At 38.3% G+C, this 22,369-nt stretch overlaps 1 protein-coding gene across 2 annotated transcripts in view; it reads right to left on the minus strand.

Moving 5' to 3' along the window:
* Positions 1–22,369, minus strand: part of CBL (Cbl proto-oncogene) — an 89,098-nt gene that overhangs the window by 11,606 nt on the left and 55,123 nt on the right. Inside the window, exons 5-13 of one of the 2 annotated variants that reach the window (XM_061203379.1) lie at positions 21,863–21,984; positions 21,388–21,525; positions 19,989–20,076; positions 19,041–19,172; positions 18,625–18,828; positions 13,479–13,538; positions 12,704–12,835; positions 12,237–12,617; positions 10,093–10,187 (exon numbers count right to left, since the gene is read on the minus strand). In XM_061203379.1, coding sequence (XP_061059362.1) covers positions 10,093–10,187; positions 12,237–12,617; positions 12,704–12,835; positions 13,479–13,538; positions 18,625–18,828; positions 19,041–19,172; positions 19,989–20,076; positions 21,388–21,525; positions 21,863–21,984 — 1,352 coding nt within the window. The remainder of the gene's footprint in view (positions 1–10,092; positions 10,188–12,236; positions 12,618–12,703; positions 12,836–13,478; positions 13,539–18,624; positions 18,829–19,040; positions 19,173–19,988; positions 20,077–21,387; positions 21,526–21,862; positions 21,985–22,369) is intronic. The other variant, XM_061203380.1, reaches the window with a different exon arrangement.

Here is a 22,369-nt window from a genome sequence, read left to right on the forward strand (position 1 = left end):
GGTCAGAGAATTAGATCCCACATGTATGCCACAACTAAGAGTTCGTATGCCACAACTAAGGAGTCTGTGTGCCACCACTAAGGAGCCCTGGAGCTGCAACTAAGGAGCCCACCCACCACAACTAAGGAGCCCACGTGCTGCAACTAAGGAGCCCGTGAGCCGCAACTAAGGAGCCCGCCTGCTGCAACTAAGACCCCATGCAACCAAATAAATAAATAAATATTAAAAAAATAAAAATAAAGTGAGGATTTTGAAGAACTTTTTAACTGATAGGAAGAAATGCCCAAGATATAATGCTAAGTTTAAAAAAAGGGAAAACATAAAACTACATCTTGATCTAAAATGTACATACATTTTACATGTCTATAGCTATGGCCAAGTAACAAGCACTGTCTAACCGTCTGCCTAGAACAGCTAGCTATAAAAGCAGGAAAATATGCAAAAGAAAGAAGGCATTGGAGAGCAACCAGGCAGCCAAGATTTTAGAGGCCAAGATTCCAGAGGCAAGGAGAATACACTGCAATAAGCCCCATATTAGGGGTTCTGAATTTGGGGTTTCAAGGTAGTTTCAAGAGACTGAGGAGAGAGGGATTGGAATTTGGGCCAAGGCATGAGGGGTCAAAAATCCTGGAGAAGGGAACAGTAGAGAAGTAGGTTTGAAATTCTGCCTGTAATTTTCCCCAGAGCTACTGCGAATCCTTAAACCACGCATGAATGGGACTAGATTCTGAGAAACCAGGCAAAAAGTAGTACTTTGGTTGTCTTGCCAAACTAGAGAGACAAAGGTGGAGGTAACAGACATGGCCTTTAAAATAATTATAATTTATATGTTCCATTAAAACAGAGGATGGAGAATTTTATTAGAAAACTACAGAATAATTTTTTTTAAAAATTCACATGGAAATTCTAGGACCTAAAAAAACACACTATCTGTAAATACAATAGATGGATTCTGGGGCAGATTAGAAACTGCAAAACAGAAGATTAGGGAACTGAAATAGAGTAGAAACTATTCAGATTCAAGTAAAGAGAGGAAAAAGAATGGAAAACACGGAAATGAGCATAAGAGCTATATGAGGTGTGGTGAAAAGGTCGAACTTTCAGGTAACTGGAGTCACAGAGCGAGAGGAGAAAGAGACTGCACTACTCAGTGTATTTTAAGAAATAGTGTACCCCTGAAACTAACACAACATTGTAAATCAATTATACTCCAATAAAAATTTTTAAAAAAAGAAAAAAGAAATAGTGGCTGAGATTTTCTATGCTGAATTTTTCTTTCTTTTTTCTTCCTTTTCTTTTTTTTGGCCGCGCTGCCCAGCTTGTGGGATTTTACTTCCTGACCAGGGATTGAACCTGGGCCCTCAGCAGTGAGGGCGCAGAGTCCTAGCTACTGGACCGCCATGGAATTCCCAGTGGCTGAGATTTTCTAAAACTGATTAAAAACATCAAGTGACAAAATCCATAAACTCTACAAACCTTAGAAGGATAAATATAAAGAAAGCTACACAGACGCATTATAGTGAAACTGCTGGGATCCAAAGACAAAAAGGTCTTATAAGTAGTCAGAAAAAGAATCATACCCTTAAAAGAGCAACATTACGCTAATTTTCCAACAGAAACAATGAAAGTCAGAGGGCAGTGGGATGATATTTTTAAAGTGCTGAAAGAAAATAACTCCAGTTCAGAATACAGTTGACCTCTGAACAACATGTGCTTGAACTGCACAGGTCCACTTTTACCCAGATTTTTCCCCATAAATACATACTACAGTACTACACAATCCACAGTTGGCTGAATCTGCAGATGCAAAACTGTGGATACAGAGGGCCCACTGTAGTTATATCTGGATATTCCACTGCAGGGAGGGTCAGCGTCCCTAACCCCCAAGTTGTTCAAGGGTCAAGTGTACTATGTTTAGTGAAAATATCTTTAAAAAAATGAAAGTGAAGTAAAAGATATTTTAAGTCAAGCAAAATTTGAGAGAATCCATTAATAGAAGATACACTAACACCCCCTCCTCTTTCTCTCCTCCCCACACCCTGTCTCTCTAAAGGAAGTTATCTGGGCAGAAGGAAAAAGATTCCAGGTGGAAGTGTGGTAAAGCAGGAAGAAATGAGGAGTGCTATAGTATAAATATGTGGGAAATTTAAATGTCCAGGAAGTGTTAAGAGGGGCTGATTCAAAGTAGACTCTAATGAGTCAAAGGTATATGTTGGAATCCCTAAGATAACTGTTAAAAGAGTATAAGGAGTGAAACAGTATAATAAAAAATACTTTAATCCCAAAGAAAGAAAGTAGAAAAAAATGAACACAGAAAAGATGGGGAAAACAGAGAAAAGAGTAGGAACAAATATTCCAATTATTTTAAAACAAACAAAAAAAATGCTAGACTGGATTTAGGGGGTAAAAAAGCCAACAAGTATATACTACTTATGAGAAACATACCTTCAATGAGGACACAGAAAAGTTGAAAGTAAAAGGATGGAAAAAGATCATGCAAACACTACAAGAGAGCTGATGTGGCCATTTTAATATAAGTAAAAACAGACTAAGGCTGGTTAGAAGCAGAACTAGAGAGTAAATGGAATAATCAAAACAATTATCATTTAGTTGATAATTCTAAATTTCTATGTATCCTAATTACATATACTAAATACATATACAATACAAACGGATAGACCTAAAGGAAAAAAGAGAGACCCACAATTATAGGGGGAGACTTTAACGCACTCCTCTTGGTATTTGACAGAACATGTAGACTTAAAAAAAAAAAATCAGCAGGAAGATAGTATAGTTGAATACAATTAACAAACGACACATACAGAATGCTGTGCCCAACAACTGCAGAATATACATTTTTATAAAATGAAGGTAGTAATATGTATGGAATTTACCATAAACTAGTCAATAAAGGTCTCAACAAATAGCACAAATTGAAATCACAGAGTACGGTTTCTGACCACACTGGAATGAAACTAGGAAGCAGTAACAGAAGAGTAACCAGAAAATCTTCCAATGTTTGAAAATCAGGCAACACATAAATAACTGATGAGTCAAAGAAGAAATCACAAATGGAAAGCCATATATTTTGAAGTGAATGATAATGAAAACAGGACATATCAAAATTTGTGGAATGCAGCTACAGCATCTGTTATGGACTGAATGTTTGTGTCCTCCCCAAAATTACTTTTGAGGCCCTAATCCCCAGTGTGGCTGTCTGTGGACATGGGGCCACATCTGAGGAAGTAATTATGGTTGGATGAGGTCCTAAGGATGAGCCCCTGACTCAATAGGATTGGTGTCCTTATAAGAAGAGACACCAGAGAGCTTGCTGTCGCTCCCTATACCTCTCTGTGTGTGCATGTATCAAGGAAAGGCCATGTGAGGACGTAGTGAGAAGGTTATGCAAGCATGTAAGCCAGTAAAGGATTCCTCACCAGAAACCAAATATGCTGACATCCCGATCTTGGACTTCCAGCCTCCAGAACTATGAGAAAATTAAATTCTGCTGCTTAAGCTGCCCAGTCTGTAGATAGTATTTTGTTATGGCAGCCTGAGCAGATTAATACAGCACGCATCTCATGGAGCTAGAAAAATAACAAATACAACCTAAAGGAAGTTGGAAGAATAAAATAAAGAGGAGAAAGCAATGAAACAAAAAGCAGATACTCAACGAGGATTCTGGGAAGATGGTAGAGGTTGTCTGATGTAACTATTTTGGAACTCTAGAGTCTGTTGAAGGCTTGTAACTTCCAGGTGAAGACTGGGAGGCTAAATTGCTGTTAATTTCAGCTCTTAGCATAGTAGCAGCTACCCATTCTCAACCCTGCCACATAGCAGGCAGCTGTGCAAATGTCCCTGGAGCAGCCTGCACACAGCTTGCAGGAGCCAGGGTGGCAAAAAGGACTCAGCCCTCCAAATATTGGGAATCTGTGTTCTGATCGCTGATTGCTGCTCCTGTTCACAGAAGGGCTGACAAAGGGGCAGCAACCACTGTTGTTGCACCTCCCAGCATTGTTGTAAGCCCCTCCTGCTCTGGCTGAAGTGACTTCCATGAGATTTTAAAGGAAGATGTGGAGAAAATCAAGAAAACGATGTGTGAATAAAATGGAAGTATCAACAGAGACAGAAAACCTAAGAAGAAACAAAAAAGAAATTCTGGAACTGAAAAGTACAAGTGAAATGAAAAAAAAAAAATCACTAGAGGGATTCAAAGGCAGATTTGAGCAGCGAGAAGAAAGAATCAACGAACTTGAAAGACAGAACAATGGAAGTTATCAAGGCTGAGGAACAAACAGAAAGAAAAAGTATTGAAGAAAACTGAACAGAGCTGTGGGAGCTCTGGGACATAACACCACCAAAGGACCAACATACACATTGTGGGAGTCCCAGGAGAGAGAGAGAGAAAGGGGCAGAGAATATCTGAAGAAATAAGGGCTAAAAACTTCCCAAAATGATTAATATAAACATCCAAGAAGTTCAACAGACTCCAAGGAAAAGGAACTCAAAGAGACGCACATTTTCAAAAGACAAAGATAAAGAAAGAAGCAAAACATCATGTACGAGGGATACTCAATAAGATTATGAGCAGACTTCTCATCAGAAATTTTAGAGGCCTGAAGACAGTGGGCCGATATATTCAAAGCGCTAAAAGAAAAAAAAGCTGTCAACCAAGGAGCCTACACAGGCATACCTTGTTTTACTGCACTTCACAGATGGTGTTTTTTACAAATTAAAGATCTGTGGCAACCCTGTATCAAGCAAGTCTGCTGGCACCATTTTTCCAACAGCATTTGCTCACTTCAAGTCTCTGTGTCACACTTTGATAATTCTCAAAATATTTCAAGTTTTTTCATTATTATATTTGTTACAGTGATCTGTGATCAGTGATCTCTGATTTTACTATTGTAAAAATATTATGACTTGCTGAAGGCTTGGGTGACGGTTAGCATTTTTTAGCAATAAAGTATTTTTAAATTAAGGTATGTACATATATATTTTTAGACATAATGCTACTGCACACTTAAAACCACAATATCTCTGAGGTATGCCTGTATCTGGTAAAACTGTCTTTCAAAAGTGAGGGAGAAATCAAGACATTCCCAGATAAACAAAAGCTGAGGGAGTACGTGACCACTAGACCTGCCCTGAAAGAAATGCTCAAGTGAGTCCTGCAGGGTGAAATGAAGACACTAGACAGTAATTTCAAGCTGTATGGAGAAATAAAGACTTTAATAAGGGTAAGTACATGGACAATTATAAAAGCTAGTACTACTGTAACAATGGTTTGTAACTGTACCTTCTGGTTTTTTCCAAATGATTTAAGACAGCGATACATTTAAAGGGAAAGTGTAAAAGCCACTATTACTGTAACTTTGGTTTGTAACTCCAAATCTCTTTTTTTGCATAATTTAGGAAACTAATGCATTTAAAAGAACTAGTTCATGAACCCGTTTAAAAGAACTAGGGGTACACAATGTATAAAGATGTAATCTTGTGACCAACAACCAAAATGGGTGTGGTGGAGCTGTAAAGGAGAAGAGTTTTTGTATGCTATTGAAGTTAAGCTGGTATAAATTCAAATTATAGTGTTATAACTTTGGGATGTTAAATGTAATCCCTATGGTAACCACAAGGAAAATATCTATAGAATATACACAAAAGGAAATGAGAAAGGAACTTAAACATTTCACCACAAAAACCCAACTAAACACAGAAGACAGTAATGCAGGAAATAAGCAACAAAAAACTACAGGGCATACAGAAACCAAATAGCACAATGACAGAAGTCTCTCCTTATCAGTAATTGCTTTAAATATAAATGAGTTAAGCTCTCCAATCAAAAGACAGAGACTGGCAGATTGGATTAAAACACACGATCCAATTATATGCCGTCTATAAGAGACTCTGATATTATACTAATATCAGACACAATAGACTTTAAATCAAAAAAGGTTACAAGAGACAAAGAACATTATATACACTAGAATATTTAAAAATTATAAACATTTATACACCGAATGACAGTAAAATATATGAAGTAAAACCTGACAGAATTAAAGGGAGAAACAGACAGCTCTACAATAACAGCTGGAGATTTCAATACGCCACTCATAATAATGGACAGAACAAGAGGACAGAAGATAAGTAAAGAAACAGAGGACTTAAACAATACAATAAACCAATCAGATGTAACAGACAAATACAAAAAACTCTACCCAACAATAACAGCACACACACTCTTCTCAAGTACACACGGGACACTTTCCAGATAGACAATATGTTAGGCCACAAATTAACTCTCAATAGATCTTAAAATATAGGTATCATACGAAGTATCTTCTCTGATTACAAGAGATGAAGTTAGAAAATCAATAACAAAAGTGACACTGAAAATTCACAAAATTGTGGAAATTAAATGATACACTTCTGAATAACTGTGTGGCTGAAACCACACTGACTCCATTTTGTGAGCTCCATCTTAGGTAGGCCTGCAGTCCCACCCCCTCCCCTCTGTGTGACTGATCTTTAGCCTACTCACAAGGAATACATCCAAGCCAGATAAGTTCCCTACAACTTTTACCTTTGCTTCATCTGATATGAAAACTGGAAGAATGCCTTTTGCTGACACAGATGGTTAATGGTCTGTGAGGAATAATGGCATGAGACCCCTGGGGGTGAGGAAAAACCCCCAGTTCCTATTGCCATGGACATGCTTCTCCTTTAGCACCAGATTCTATCTTTAGCTTTAGCCCCTCTAAATTCCCCTGTACCCGTTTCGGTGAAGTGTAGTACAGCTGCGAATGCCTCTGGATGGCAGTCTGCCTGATACTGCCTGCATATAAGTTACCCACAATAAACTTCATGATTGTACTTTACGGAGTTGCTTGCTTTGTTTTTTGGTCTCCAAGTTTCTTCTCATTTTGGGGGATATTATTCAATATCCCCACCTTCAAACAATAACCAATGGATCAAAGAAGAAATTACAAGAGATATTAGAAAATATTTAAAGGTGAATGAAAACAAAAACACAACATACCAAAACTTACGGGACGCAGCAAAAAGCAGTGCTAAGCGGGGAAATTTATAGCTATAAATGCTTACATTAAAAAATAAGATCTCAAATCAATAATCTAACTTTACAACTTAAGGAACCAGAAAAACAAACAAACCAACCCTAGGCTAGAAAAGAAATAGGAAAGAAATAATATAGATTAGAACAGAGATAAATAAAATAGAGGATAGAAAAATAAGAGAAAATGATTCTTCAAAAAAATCAACAAAACTGACAAACTTTATCTAGATGGACTAAGAAAAAAGAGAGAAGACTCAAATTACTAAAATCGAAATGAAAGTGGGGACATTACTACTGATTATACATAAATAAAAAGGATAAGAGAGTGTTACAAATAACTGTACACCAAAAAATTACATAACCTAGATGAAATAGACAAATTCCTAGAGACACAGACTTACCAAGAATACATCATGAAGAAATAGAAAATCTGAATAGGGACTTCCCTGGTGGCACAGTGGTTAAGAATCTGCCTGCCAATGCAGGGGACACGGGTTCGACCCCTGGTCTGAGAAGATCCCACATGCCACGGAGCAACTAAGCCTGTGTGCCACAACTACTGAGCCTGCGCTCTAGAGCCCTTGCTCCGCAACAAGAGAAACCACCGCAATGAGAAGCATGCGCACTGCAAGGAAGAGTAGCCCCCGCTCACCGAAACTAGAGGAAGCCTGTGCACAGCAACGAAAACCCAATGCAGCCGAAAATAAACAAATAAAATTAAAAAATCTGAATAGACCTATAACTAGTAAGGAGATTGAATCAGTAATCAAAATCTCCCAACAACAAAAAAAAAGCCCTAGACCTGACAGCTTCGCTGGTGAATTCTACCAAACATTTAATGACAAACTAATACCAAATCTTCTCAAACTTCTCCAAAATTGAAGAGGGAACACTTCCTAACCCATTCCATGAGGCCAGCATAACCATGATACAAAGCCAGACAAAGACATTACAAGAAAAGAAAACTACAGACCAATATCCCTTATGAACACTGATGCAAAAGTCCTCAACAGAATGCTAGCAAAAAGAATTCAGCAGCATATTAAAAAGATTATATACAATGAATGACCAAGTGGGATTTATACCTAGAATACAAGAATGGTTAAATATATGAAAATTGATCAATATAATACACCACATCAACAAAGGAAAAAATACCACATGATCATCTCATTGATGCAGAAAAAGCATCTGAAAAAACTTAACACCCTTTTATGATAAAAAATACTCAACAAAATAGATAGAAGGAATGTACCTCAACATAGTAAAAGCCATATATGAAAAACCCATAGCCAACACCATACTCAATGGTGAAAGACTGAAAGCTTTTCCTGTAAGATCAGAAACAAGGCAAGGATGCCCACTTTAACCATTTCTGTTCAGCACAGTACTGGAAGTTCTAGCCAAATCAATTACACAAGAAAAAGAAATAAAAGGCATCCAAATTGGAAAGGAAGAAGTAAAATTAGCTCAGTTTTTGCAGATGATGCGATCTTATATGTAGAATACCCTAAAGACTCAACAAAAAAGCTGTTAGAACTAATAAATCAACTCAGCAAGGTAGCAGGATACAAAGTCAACACACAAAAATCAGTTGCATTTCTATACATGAACAATAAACAACTTGGAAACGAAATTTCAAAAAACAATTCCATTCGTAATGGCATCAAAAAGAAGAAAATACTTAGGAATTAACTTAACCAAAGAGGTGAAAGACTTGTACAATAAAAATTACAAAACACCACTGAAAGAGATTAAAGAAGACAAATAAACAAACACATTCCATGTTCATAGATTGGAAGACTTAATATTGTTAAGATGTTAGTACTACCCAAAGTGACCTACATATTAAATGCAATCCCTATCAAAATCCCAGTGACATTTTTTGCACAAATAGAAAAACTCGGGACTTCCCTGGAGGTCCAGTGGGTAAGACTTTGCCTTCCAATGCAGTGGGTGCGGGTTCAATCCCTGGTTAGGGAGCTAAGATCCCACATGCCTCACGGCCGGAAAAAAAAACAAACCCCAAAACATAAAACAGAAGCAATATTGTAACAAATTCAATAGACTTTAAAAATGGTCCAGGGACTTCCCTGGTGGTGCAGTGGTTAAGAATCACCTGCCAATGCAGGGGACACGGGTTTGAGCCCTGGTCTGGGAAGATCTCACATGCCGCGGAGCAACTAAGCCCGTGCGCCACAACTACTGAGCCTGCGCTCTAGAGCCCGTGAGCTGCAACTACTGAAGCCCGCGCACCTAGAGTCCGTGCTCTGCAACAAGAGAAGCCACCGCAATGAGAAGCCTGCACACTGCAACGAAGAATAGCCCCCACTCGCCACAACTAGAGAAAGCCTGCACGCAGCAATGAAGACCCAACGCAGCCAAAAATAAATAAATTAAATAAAATAAATTAAAAAAAAAAAAAAGAGTGTGGTGTTGGCATAAAGACAGACATATAGACTGATGGAATAGAGTGGAAAGCCTAGAAGTATCAATAAATCATCACATATATGGTCAAATGATTGCTGCTGACCTTTTTGTTGTTGTTGTTTTTTGTTTTTTGTTTTTGGCCACACCGCGAAAGTGTCCCGGTTGGCTTTTTAAAAAATTTCTTTTAGGGACTTCCCTGGTGGTCCAGTGGTTAAGACTCCATGCTCCCAATGCAGGGGGCCCGGGTTCAATCCCTGGTCAGGGAACTAGATCCCATGTGCCTCAACTAAGACCCGGTGCAGCCAAATAAATAAATATTTAAAAAACAAAAAACAAAACCCAACCAAAATTGCTTCTTTGAAAAGATTAATAAAATTGATGAGCCCCAGCAAGACTGATCTATGTACATATACACAGAGAAAATAATAGAAAGAAACAGTCCAAAACATGATAATTTTTACATAATGGAAATACAGGTCAATTTTAATTTTCTTCTTTATACTCTTCCGGGTTTTCTAAATTTTCTATAAATAAGTTGTTTAAAAGTATCAACTCTACTGTATGAAATATAGTTTTAGTAAACTTACCTGGCAGCCAGAGAATAAATGGCATTGGCAGATGCAGAAGGTTTGATTTTGGGATGCTCACACTCTGGACCTGCTAATGGGCTGCTATTCATATTCTGGAAAGAAAAGTGTTAAAAAAGAACCTTCTTAATACAGCTAAGTATCTCCTCTTACTTACTTAATCTATTCAAAATAACAAGAACAATCATACAGACACAGACCTCACCCCCAATGCCATGCTTAAGGATTATTATATGTGACAAAAGTATAGTTGAAAGTTCAAATGTAAGGGTTAGGGAGACAGTTCTAAAAAGAGCCAAGGAAATGGGTTTTTTTTTTTGTTTGTTCTAATTCTAGAAAGATTTGAGGAAACTGGCTGTCTGCACAAATACCATTCTAGCTTAAAAAATCTATACATCTTTCTATACTGATGCCACCAGAAAGTCAAACCTAATCCACTCTCACTAATTAGACTGCCTATCACATAAATGCCACTTAAATGCTAAGTTACCCTCCTCTTTCCCTTTCAACCAAGAAATACATAGTTCATTTAAGGACCACAGCATTTCTCAACTTCACCCTCCAATTCCATCTTTTTCTTGGATTTCTAACTACCTACTGGACAATTCTTCCTTCAATGGCTCATCTCAAATTCAACAGGTCTGTCGCTAGTTAGCCAGATTCAAAACCTCTGGGGTGTGTGCATGTGTATATGTGTGTGTATGCGATTTTTCATCCTTTTTTCTACCCACTGACTGCTTTCAAGCCTTTCTGGGTCTTTGTTTCATGCTCCCTAAAGTCTTGACCTAAACTGGCTCCCCCTCCTGCTCCTAGACCAGGATTCTTCCCCTTGTTTACCCAGTACCAGCTATATGAGACCCCTTTGTTACTCCTCAAATAGACTCTCCCAAACTCACTTGCTTTTCCCTCATCCCGCGTTGCTCCAGGTCACTCCCCACACTACTCCAGGTCTTTGCTCAGAATTGTACCCCATCCCTCCATGTACCTGCCCCATCCCAACTTTCCCTATACCCTGTTTTTACCCTATTTTTCTCCACAGCATTCGTCGGCATCCACTATCTTACATGTTTTGTAACTTATCTTGTTTATTTTCCATCTTTCCTCCAGTGGAATGTTAACTTTGTGAGGGCAAACTTTTTTGCTGAGTGTATAAACAAAACAACAAAAGAAGGAATATACCTCTCCCACCCCCCGTTCTGGACCCATTATCTCATGCTTATCCAATGGACTGCTAACCTCCCTTTTTTCAATCTATTCTCTTTCCAATCCATTCTGCATACTACTTCCTAGATTCCTCTCTTTAAACCATCATTTTGGTCACGTCACTCCACTAATTTAATCTTCACGTACTCTTCATTTATACCAAATAAATTCCAATTCTTTTGGAAGGGGGTATACAAAGTGCTCTAATCTAGCAGCAATGCTCCTTTCTAGCCCTTTTTCCTACTCTGATACACAAAATTTCTGTTTCTCTCAAATTAAACTACTTCTTATCCCACAATACATCTTGAGCATTTCTGTCACTGTAGGTCTATTTTAAATTTATTTATTTATAGCTGTGTTGGGTCTTCGTTTCTGTGCGAGGGCTTTCTCTAGTTGTGGCAAGCGGGGACCACTCTTCATCGCGGTGCGCGGGCCTCTCACTATCGCGGCCCCTCTTGTTGCAGAGCACAGGCTCCAGACGCGCAGGCTGAGTAATTGTGGCTCACGGGCCCAGTTGCTCCGCGGCACGTGGGATCTTCCCAGACCAGGGCTCGAACCCGTGTCCCCTGCATTGGCAGGCAGACTCTCAACCACTGCACCACCAAGGAAGCCCCTGTAGGTCTATTTTAAAACTGTATCCACTTTGGAAAGAATAATTCAAATTCAGATGCCACTCTTTCCATAAGCCCTCATGATTGCTCTATCTAGAAATAATCTCTCCTTTCTTTAAAACTGAAGTGTTTTCTATTTATACTACTCATGGCATACACACACAGAAACACATTTATTGCATTAACAAACATATTAACATATACACTTCTTGAGGGTAGGGATTAATATTATCCCTGAATCCTGTACAAAACATACCACAAAACTGACCCATTCAATGTCATCCACGAATGTTTGTTATTAAGATAAATAATTTCAAAATCAGGACTCACCATGGAGGTTTCCAGACTGAATGTGCTTCCGAGCCTAGGCACATCGGTTCTGGGTTCCATTTGTGAGGGCAAGGAAAATGGAAGTGAGTGCCGGTTGGTTAATTCTCTCCCTGTCCAGGGGTCACTAGGGTTTGGGGCAACTACTGGTACTTTGGGGATTGGCCGAGGCAGCCATGATGCTTCTCCGGCACGGCCAGAGGGGACAGGGGGCAGTTTGTCTCTGGACGGACAGTCGCCTGGTGTACAAGGCAAGGGGCGTCTCTGAGGCCGGGTTTCTGCTCCACCAGAATATGGCCGGTCTGGAGGGGGTGGTGGTGGAAGATCTCGAAGAGTGGGAGGTATTGGTAATGGTTTGTCCTTGTGAAGGGAGCCAGAAGGAGCCTGTGGAAGCATGATGGAAGCAATCAATCAAACCCCACTAATCCACAACAAAGAATCAGAAAACGCAGAAATGGATAATGCTTTACCTTAGAAGCAGTTCCAAGACCAGAAGCACTTGAAGGAATAGATATTCGCTGTTGTAGAAGGTCAAGCCGTGGTGGCACTGGGGGAAGGGAAGCTTGTGGGGCCATGGAGAATGGAGAAGGAGGTCGTTCCACCTAACACAAAAAAAATTTCCTAATAGGTTATTCTTGTCTGGAGGAGTGGCATCTCTCAACTCCTCCGAAAGATGTACACAACAAGTACTACATGAACACAGAATATACCAATGAGCCTGACTTTGGCTTAAGGTAGCGCTTCCTGAATTATTTCTATGTCACCAGAAGAGGGCGCTCTCAATCATAGAAATACCATGCAGATGCAAGCTACAGGCAAAATGTAATATCTAGAAAAGGCTGTGCTACATAAAAAGCTTCCTTGCTTATAATTTTAGAAAACTTTACAATTTCCCATATTTTCCTCTTCAGAAAAAGAAAAAATCTTTTCAAGATTAAAAACAGAAAACCATATTAAAAGAAAGGGGCATACATTAACCTCTCAACAAATCACCTAGGAAAATAATGATTAAGGGGCAGAATGAGGAAAGAAATCAAAGTTAATAAATTCTCCATGGGTTATTATGATTAAAAGAAAAAGAGAGATTTATAGGAGAAAATGATCAATGGTATTACTAAAAAGCATCTTTAGTTCTTCCAAAGAAATGTTATTTCAATTCAGTAATTAAAAGGGATAATTTTTTTTTGTCAATTTGTATTCTAAAAATTGAGGTGCCAAATCAAAAGAAACAAATAAATGTATAACCTTTTCCATTTCCCTGCCTACAGCAGGGTGATGAGTAGCTGATAAGCTTGTCCAAGTAAGCTGTCAAGAGATATACAAGAATTTATACAAAATACTAATTCACATTTGCATTCCCTAAAAGCAAAATAGATGGAAAATAGGCAAATATGTATTACAAGCACTTATGTAAGATGACAGAGAAACAACCATCCCCATACTGAGTCCTATCATTAATGCTGGGAGGTGAATGAGGGAAAAAAAGGCTGCATCATCAGCTACTTGCTTTTACTCATGCTAAAGAAAACGGGCTCCATGTCAATGCAGCATGAGCAGCTGAACACCTCAAGGGTTAAGGAAGTGAAAAGTTATTAGTCAAACTAACTGTCACTTCATCATCAATATCTAGTCACTGTATCTTGTTGATTTTTCCATAAAATAATCTCATATCTATATCTTCCTTTTCATTCTACTTACCAACCTCAGACCTGATTTATTAAAACCCCCTTCTAGTGATTCTCCCAACTTCTAGTTTCTTATTTCACCAAATCATTTTGCTCACCATTACCAGCTTAACCATCCTTAAATACTCACTAATGGTTCAAAAACCATCCATCAGTAACTTCCACTTTCCCATGTCACAAAATGTCACTTTCCTGCCTGGCTTTCTCAGGTCTCTCTAATTTGATCTCCCTAACCAACAGCATTTTCCATAATGCCCTGTGTTGGAATTCCTACCTCCTTAACTTTGTTCAAGCTGTTTCTCAATTTGGAAGGCCCTCTCTGCCTATTTTGATCCCTCCCACCATCCATCCCTCCTTCTCATTCCTAAAGGGCAGAGGATTGAGCTAATCATATTCTTCAATTCATGTTTCAATATCATAACCGACCCATGAGATGTTCTTTTATCTCAACAAACAATAAAGTTCCAGAAAAGGATAAAAGCACATATGGGGAAGAAATTATCAAAGAAATAATACAAGAATATTTCTAAGACCTAAGGGACATAAATATCCATATAGAAAGCGTTCACTGCATAGCTAGCCCAAAGAAAGAAAAGAAAACTAATAACCAATCAACCAATCAATAAAACACTTAAATTTTCAGGGAATCAAGGATAAGGAAAATATCCTAAAGGCTTCTGAGGATGGAGGGAAAGGGGGTACTAAAGAGCAAAAATACACTAGAAACTAGAAGTCACTGAGGCTGTAACAATTCATAGAGCTGAATTTTTTTTTCAACCTAGAATTCTGTACCTAGTCAGTTTGAGGGTTGAATAGAGACATTTTAAGATATCAAACATCTCAAAAATTTCACCTCTCACCTTTTCACAGAAAGCTATTTTGAGGGCATACTCCACCCAAACAAGGAAGTTAAAGCAAGAAACATAAAAACATGGGAGTTAAGAAATAGGCACTCCAACACAAAGGAGAGGCAATGAAGTCCCACGATGATGGTGAGGGGAGACACCTCAGGGTGACATGGAATGCAGCACACCCAGCGAAAAACCAGTCCAGACTGGAGCCAAAACATGGCAGACTCTCATATATTAGTATACTATATTACATAATATCTACTATATTAATATGTTAATAGAATTTACTCCACAGAAAATCATATCAAGAGGATGTTTGGTAAGACGTGGTAGTGACAGGTACAAACTGAACACTAAGGAAATAAAAGCAAATCAATTATTTCAGAAAAGCAGAAGGTTGTAAAAGAAAGCAAAAGTAATTATCAACACATTATAGTATATTACTTGATACAATAGGGAGCAAAAATCACTTAAACACTGAATACTGACAGAACCAAAAAACATTCAAATTAACTATAGTCGGAAGATAGGGAGTAGGAAGGAGGGAGATAAGACATTTAAATCCTTTTCTAAACAGATAACTAATATTGCAGAATCAAGAGAAAGCAGTATAGTATATGGTTAAGGAAAAGCTTTAAGAACCGAAAAATCTGAATGGGACACAGGGGTTAGAGGGGATAGAAGCAGGGAACTGACATTTCTGTAAGCCTTTTAGCAATTCTTTTCAACTTAAAAAAAAAAAAAAAATCCAAGAGCACTGATCACATGGATTTTTTTAAAAAGTAGATTCACTATTTTAAAAACAAATCAAAACAAAACAAACAGCACAAAGCAACAACAAGCTACTAGGATGTGATGAAACAGGCACTCTCATAGTCTCATATACTTTGGGAGTGACTTTAGGACAAAAAATTGGGAACAAATTTTAATGTCTATCCAAAAAAAGTTAAGATATTTTTATTCCAGTATTTTATTCATACAAAGTAGATAATGAACTATAAGGTACAAAGAACAATTAAAGATGAAACACCCACGTAGAACCTACCATTCAGCTAAGAAATGAAACACCATGGCTTTCTGAAATTCCCATGTGCCCCACCTCTAATTATATCCCTCTCCTCTCTCAAAGAGTTTAAATGCACATACTCTAATCTAGCAATTCCACTATTAGAAATTTACCCTACAGAGAGACTTGCAAAAGAATGTCCATATGTGTAAGCCTGGAAACAAAAGGAATGTCCATTAAGAAGAGACTAAATGAATTACAGAATAGCCAAGTGCAAAACAATAGATGAAGCTGTTTTTTTTTCTACTTGAATTTTTACAGTATGCATTTATTACTTTTATTTAAATGAGTAAATTTAATCTCATTTATATATATTAGCTACAGAAAAAACTGTTAATTTTCTTCTTTCCTCTAAAGTCCTAAAGCACTTAGACTGTGTACCCAACAATTTAGAATAATGTGCACTGCCTGGCTTGTATTAAATAGTGTTTCACCTGTATATATAGTCTCTTCCCAAATAAAACTACTATCTCCTTTTGGGCCTTTGTCTTAGGTTTCTAATCCCATATAGCACTCAAGAGAGCTACTTAACTAGCACAATAAACAGCTTGCAAAAGTAATATGTGTTAACTGTGAAAAATTCAAACATACCATAAAATGAAAGTCCTCTGATCCTGTAGCCTCAGAAATAATAGTAATGTGATGTGTAGTCATCCAATTTTCCCCCCATGCATGTTAAAATAATTCTTTTGCAACTAAATAATTTTAACAGAAATAAGGTGATATTATATATAATATACAGTTGTTTTTTTAATTTAATACACATTGACAGCTTTCCACTAAAGTATATGTAAACTGAATTCATTCTGCAGAGCATTCTGTTATATGGACTGTAGTAGACAGAATAATGATCATGGTCCCCTCTCCCACAGGAAGATGTTCATGCCCTAAAACCTAGAATCTGTGAATCTGTTATCTTACTTGGCAAAAGAAACTTTGCTGATGTGATTAAGGGTATGGATCTTGAGATAGGGGAATTATCCTGGATTATCCAAGTGGGTCCAATCTAATCACATGAGTCCTTAAAAGTTGAGAACCTTCATGACTGAAGGAGGAGGAAAGGAGTCCAGGAGCCAAAGAATGGAGCTGGCCCCTAAAATATACCGTCAGCTGACAACCAGCGAGGAAACGGGGATCTTAATTCTATGACTGGCAAGGAACTGAATTCTGCCAAACCCAAATGAGTAAAGGAAGGCCGACTGTATTCATTGCACTGTGCCATTTTATATAAGGGACTTGGGTATCTGCAGATTTTTTTATCTGCTGGGACTCCAGGACCCAATCCCCTGCGGATAATTTTTTTTGTTTTTTTTTTGGCCACGCCACGTGGCATGCAGGATCTTAGTTCCCCAGCAAGGGATCGAACAGGTGCCCCCTGCAGCAGAAGCGTGGAGCCCTAACCACTGGACCGCCAGGGAATTCCCTGGAAATACTTTTAATATAATATTACAAGGTGATAAGTTCTATGGCAGACATATTCATAGCATCCCAGAAACACTTGGCCAGACCTCGACTACTTGTGGGTCTTGGGGGTGGGGGAAACAGGGTAGAGTAATGGAAAGGTTTCCTAGGAAATGAAAACTGAGCTAAATTACATAGAAACTATCAAGACAAAAGCATGGAGAAATTTTTAGTGGTTCAGCCTTGCTGGATTACAAAATACAAAGTGGAAAGGATTACCAGGGCAAAGTGCCTAGAAAAGAGAATGGACTTATTAATCCATTAAGTAATGAGAAGTCATTAAAGAGTGTGAGGCAAAGGAATGAGGTAGTCAAGGCATGTGCTGTAGATCAATGACTCTGGAAGCGGGACGAACAAATGATTGTAAGAGCCTGAAATAAGGCAGTGGCATTGAGGACAGAAAGGAAAAGATACACTGGATACAATCATTTAAGAGATAGAATCCATCCTTTCAATATTTATTGAGCACCTACTATGTGCCAGGCAGTCAGGTGCTGGTATAAAAGAAAGCTTCTTTTGTACAAAAAAATGCCTCCTATGAAGTTATAACAGTCCAAACTAGAGAACTGACAGCAAATTAGAACCTCTGTTTGCCCTATATTTATTAAAATCTTCAATGACTGCCTTACTTCTAATTAGTGAATAAATCCCTGTTTTACCCTACCATTGACGTAACAGAACTTGGTCACATCCTTTCTTAGCCTTTATCTGTCCCATCTTTACTAGGACCTTTCTAGTTTGTTTAGTTTCTGTATGGTACCTCCTATCACCCTCCAATCACTGTAGTTGCCATTTATTTGGTTGTTAACGGTGCCTCATTTCTCCCGCCCAAACCTAACTTTCCAATGCCAAGACTCCGTTAGAAAAAAAGACAAGGAGAAAATATTCTATTCACAGTAGCAAAATGGGTCCAGTTCTTTTACTCACCCTTCATTTTCTCCACCAAGCTATCTGAATAGAGCCCAGTTCTAGCATACAGACAATAAGAGCACGGGCCTTGAAGCCGGAATGTCTGGCCACAGATTCTGGTTCGACTTACTAGCTGTGTGACCTTCAGCAAATTCCTTAACCTCACTGTGCCTTGGTTTCTCCCACTGCTAAATGAGGATAACAGTAATATCTACTCATAGGGTTACATGAATATGTATCAGTATAGGATTATGAGTTAAAATAAGTAAAGTACTTAGCATCATTTTTTCTCACACAGTAAATGTTCAATAAATATTAGCTATTGTTACTCCTTGTATTTTGGATGTCATTAAGTGCTCTATTGCTTTAGGACACAACGGATAATGGATCTTGCCACAGTCTCTTAAACTGAAGCTTACCTTGGCACCAGCCAATTCCTTCATCATGAAGAGAGAATCGTCAGCTCGTTCATCGTCATCATCGTCATAATTTGGGGAGGGAGCTCCCTCTGCTCCTTGCCTCAACAGGCTGCCACTTCCTCTAGGATCAAAGGGATCAACCACGATGGGCTCAGTACCTTTAATTTCACATCGGCAGAAGGGACAGCCCTGGCCTTCTGATTCCTGCAAAGGAAACAGGAGATGGTAACAGACACATCTGAAAGTTCTTAAAATATTCGTCCACTAAAAATACATTTCCTAGAAAGGAAAAAAGAATCAAAAGTTTAGAACCTACCCCACAAACCAGGCCATTCTTTATATCCATAAAGGATATATAATCCCCAGTTCTTCACTGTCATTACTTAGCTGAGAAAAAGCATGGTTTGGATCCATACCTGCCAGGATGTTAGACAGGATGTGCACATGAGGTGTCCACAGGGTTCAATCTTTACATCTTTATCATTTTCAGCACATATTTTACACAGTTGGAATGTGGAGCCCATCTCACAGTATAATTCATATTGTTCCTTTGATTAAAAAGAAATTAAGAGATTATTCAGCCTATTGCAAATATTTGTTGAATGAATGACTGCAACTGTAAATGCTAAAAACAGGAAAATTGAAAACTGTTACTTTTAATACTAATTTTGGTTGTATAAAAGTGTCACAACAGTGTTCAATTAAAACAGAAAGCACCTAGTCTTGGTCCTTTTTTTTTTTTTTGGCCACACCCTGCAGCATGTGGGATCTTAGTTCCCAGACCAGGGATCGGATCTGTGCCCCCTGCAATGGAAGCACGGAGTCTTAACCACTGGACCACCAGAGAAGTCCTTTGGTCCTATTTTAAGAAGCACAGTTTAAAAAGAAACCACACAGGATTTTCCTGGTCTCGCAGTGGTTAAGAATCTGCCTGCCAATGCAGGGGACACAGGTTCAAGCCCTGGTCCGGGAAAATCCCACATGCCGTGGAGCAACTAAGCCCGTGCGCCACAACTACTGAGCCTATGCTCTAGAGCCAGCAAGCCACAACTACTGAAGCCCACGTGCCTAGAGCCCGTGCTCTGCAACCAAGAGAAGCCACTGCAATGAGAAGCCCGCGCACAGCAACGAAGAGTAGCCCCCACTCGCTGCAACGAAGACCCAACGCAGCCAAAAAAAATTAAAATAAATAAATTTATTTAAAAAAAGGAAAAGAAACCACACACACCTAAATTCACTGATCTAGTCAATGGTTTAAAATTTAAGTGTTCCAATCACTTAATATAATTCTACTGTCAGTTCTGTAAACTAATATACAAAAGCTTGGCTCTAGTAATATGGTTATAATTTAAAACAAAGTTCACCTGGGTCACTTTGATGTGGTCTTGGGGAGTTGGTTCACATAAGCCTGTCAGGTCTGGATTCTGATTCCGTCCATCGGGAAACAAATAGCTATAAAAAGAGTAACCAATCTTGGGGTTCTATTGAAGCCAATTTATCACTGCTTACTAATATAGACAAATGTTATCTAGGAATTCTCTCATTCTAAAAGGGCAATTTTGCATAAGTGCAAAGATAAATTTTACTAGTACTTCAAAAAAATTAAATAACACAGATCAGTTCCAAGAAGATACTCTCCAAACACTGATATTCTTTCTCCAGGGCACAATGCCACAGGCTCTATTTTAATCAAGGGATTGACAAACTTTTTTGTAAAGGACCAGAGAGTAAATATTTCAGGCTGTGCAAGCCGCGTAAGTCTGTGTCACATATTCTTCTTTGGTTGTTTTTTTAACAACACTTTAAAAAGGAAAAACTATCTTAGATGCAGGCTGTACCAAAACACCTAGTCTGTGGGCCGCAGTTTACCGACTCCTATTTTAATCTGTGGATGGCCACAAAGTGTAAATTCTTAATTTAAACGACATTTGCTTTGACCAAAGACCTGAAATACCTTTGTTTACAGACTTAACACTGAGAGACACTAATTTAACCACTGGACCACCAGAGAAGTCTGTTAATTTAAAAGAAATGTAACAAGAAGCAAATTAAGCCACCAAGATCAACTACCAGGAAGCTTCTAGCATCAAACTGCTCTGACATTTGGGGAAGTACCCCTTTCAGCGCCAATGTTACTGTAGAAGATGATGCATAATGGAAAATGGATTTTCCTAATCACTTTAAAACACAAGTAGTTTTCTGATACCTGGTCAACTGTTAGTATTTTTAGTGTTTACCAACTGATAATCAATTTGAATTCCAAAAGGAATAGCAATTCTGGAATAAATAAGAACTTAGTCATAAATATTAGCAGAGGTTACAAAAGCCCATAGCCTGAAGAAATGCTGCTGAATCAAAACCAAGTTAGGATGAAGGCAGATGAAGGCCACTGAGCCTGCTGCCATCAGGAACATCTAATCATTCTAATGTTGGCTAGTCAAATAACAGGTAACGTTTTCTGCTAATTGGCATATTTTAAAATCTAGTATAGATTTGAAAATAAATTAACATTTAGAAAAAAAGAAAGATAAAATTTACTCAGGGTAACAAGCGAAGTAGTAGAGAAAAATAATTTCACTCAAGGAATCCTTTCAAAGTAAAAACAAAAGTCCTACTGAAGCTGAGAATCCAAACAATATAACCTGTCAATATGTGTACTGAATCTTTATCTGTAGAAGAAACCTGGAATAAAGTCATTAATGATGCAGTTTTACAGCCCCTAAGTTCCTAGACTCTAGCAGATGGAAAACAGTATGTACTCACAAGCCTTCCCTGAAGCCATCAATCAGCGCTTGGAAGAGAGGTTTATTGTGAGGGATTGTCTGGAGAATGTTCCCATCAGCAGTGACATACCCAATAGCCCACTGACCCAGACGAGTACAGCTCAGCCGGAAAATGTAACTGAGAACAGAGAGAAACAAAATCTTTAATATACACACTTGCATTAGGGTGGAAAGACAAGACAGAGACAAAAATCAAAAGGACCATCAATAATAGATTCTTCAATGGCTTCAGACCAAAAGCAAAAGACATATAAGCTCAATTCTTAAGTGGCTTGAAAGCATTTATCAAATCATAGTATCTGAATAAGTCAATTCCTCTGATAAACAGACATCAATCCTGCCGCAGAAATGTGGTCACTGGGGAACTAGTAAAAGATCATATTTCCTCTATTTCAGCAAAGGTCACAGGAGAATAAAGTTCAGGTGAATAAACCTCTTTGCTTCATTGCACTGACCTGCCAGGTTTGTGAATGAATTTCTGGAGCCGAGCTTTCACTTCATCATATGTCAGGAAAGCCATGTAACCAGGATGAGTTACAGCAAGACTGTTCCAGTTCCTGAGCAAAGAAGACCAGGGCTAAGGAAACAAGAGATCAATCAGACCATTTGGCTCAAGACATACAACCAGCCTCAGAGCAATGAAGAACAAAAGGAAAAACAACCTGAATTCTCAATTATAAATTCTCCATTTAGTGTCACATATTTTCAATCATGTTGTTACTTTAAGGGAAGACAAACATGTTTGGGAAATAAGAACTCTGAAAAGCTAAGAAGAAAATTACACATGCTTACAGGGAGAAACTTAACTGTACAAAATGAAATTCAGAAAATTTCCAAGCAGCTCTAACCAACAGTAGTGAGGCTAAACAACAAACAAAAACAGAGAAACAGGGCAAGGCCTAGATGTGCAAGTAAGAAGTTTCAAATAAAGGTTTATGCAAGGTGGCATATACACCCATTGT

The sequence above is a fragment of the Eubalaena glacialis genome, chromosome 10, assembly GCF_028564815.1.
Source record: "Eubalaena glacialis isolate mEubGla1 chromosome 10, mEubGla1.1.hap2.+ XY, whole genome shotgun sequence".
NCBI classification, from domain to species: Eukaryota; Metazoa; Chordata; class Mammalia; order Artiodactyla; family Balaenidae; genus Eubalaena; species Eubalaena glacialis.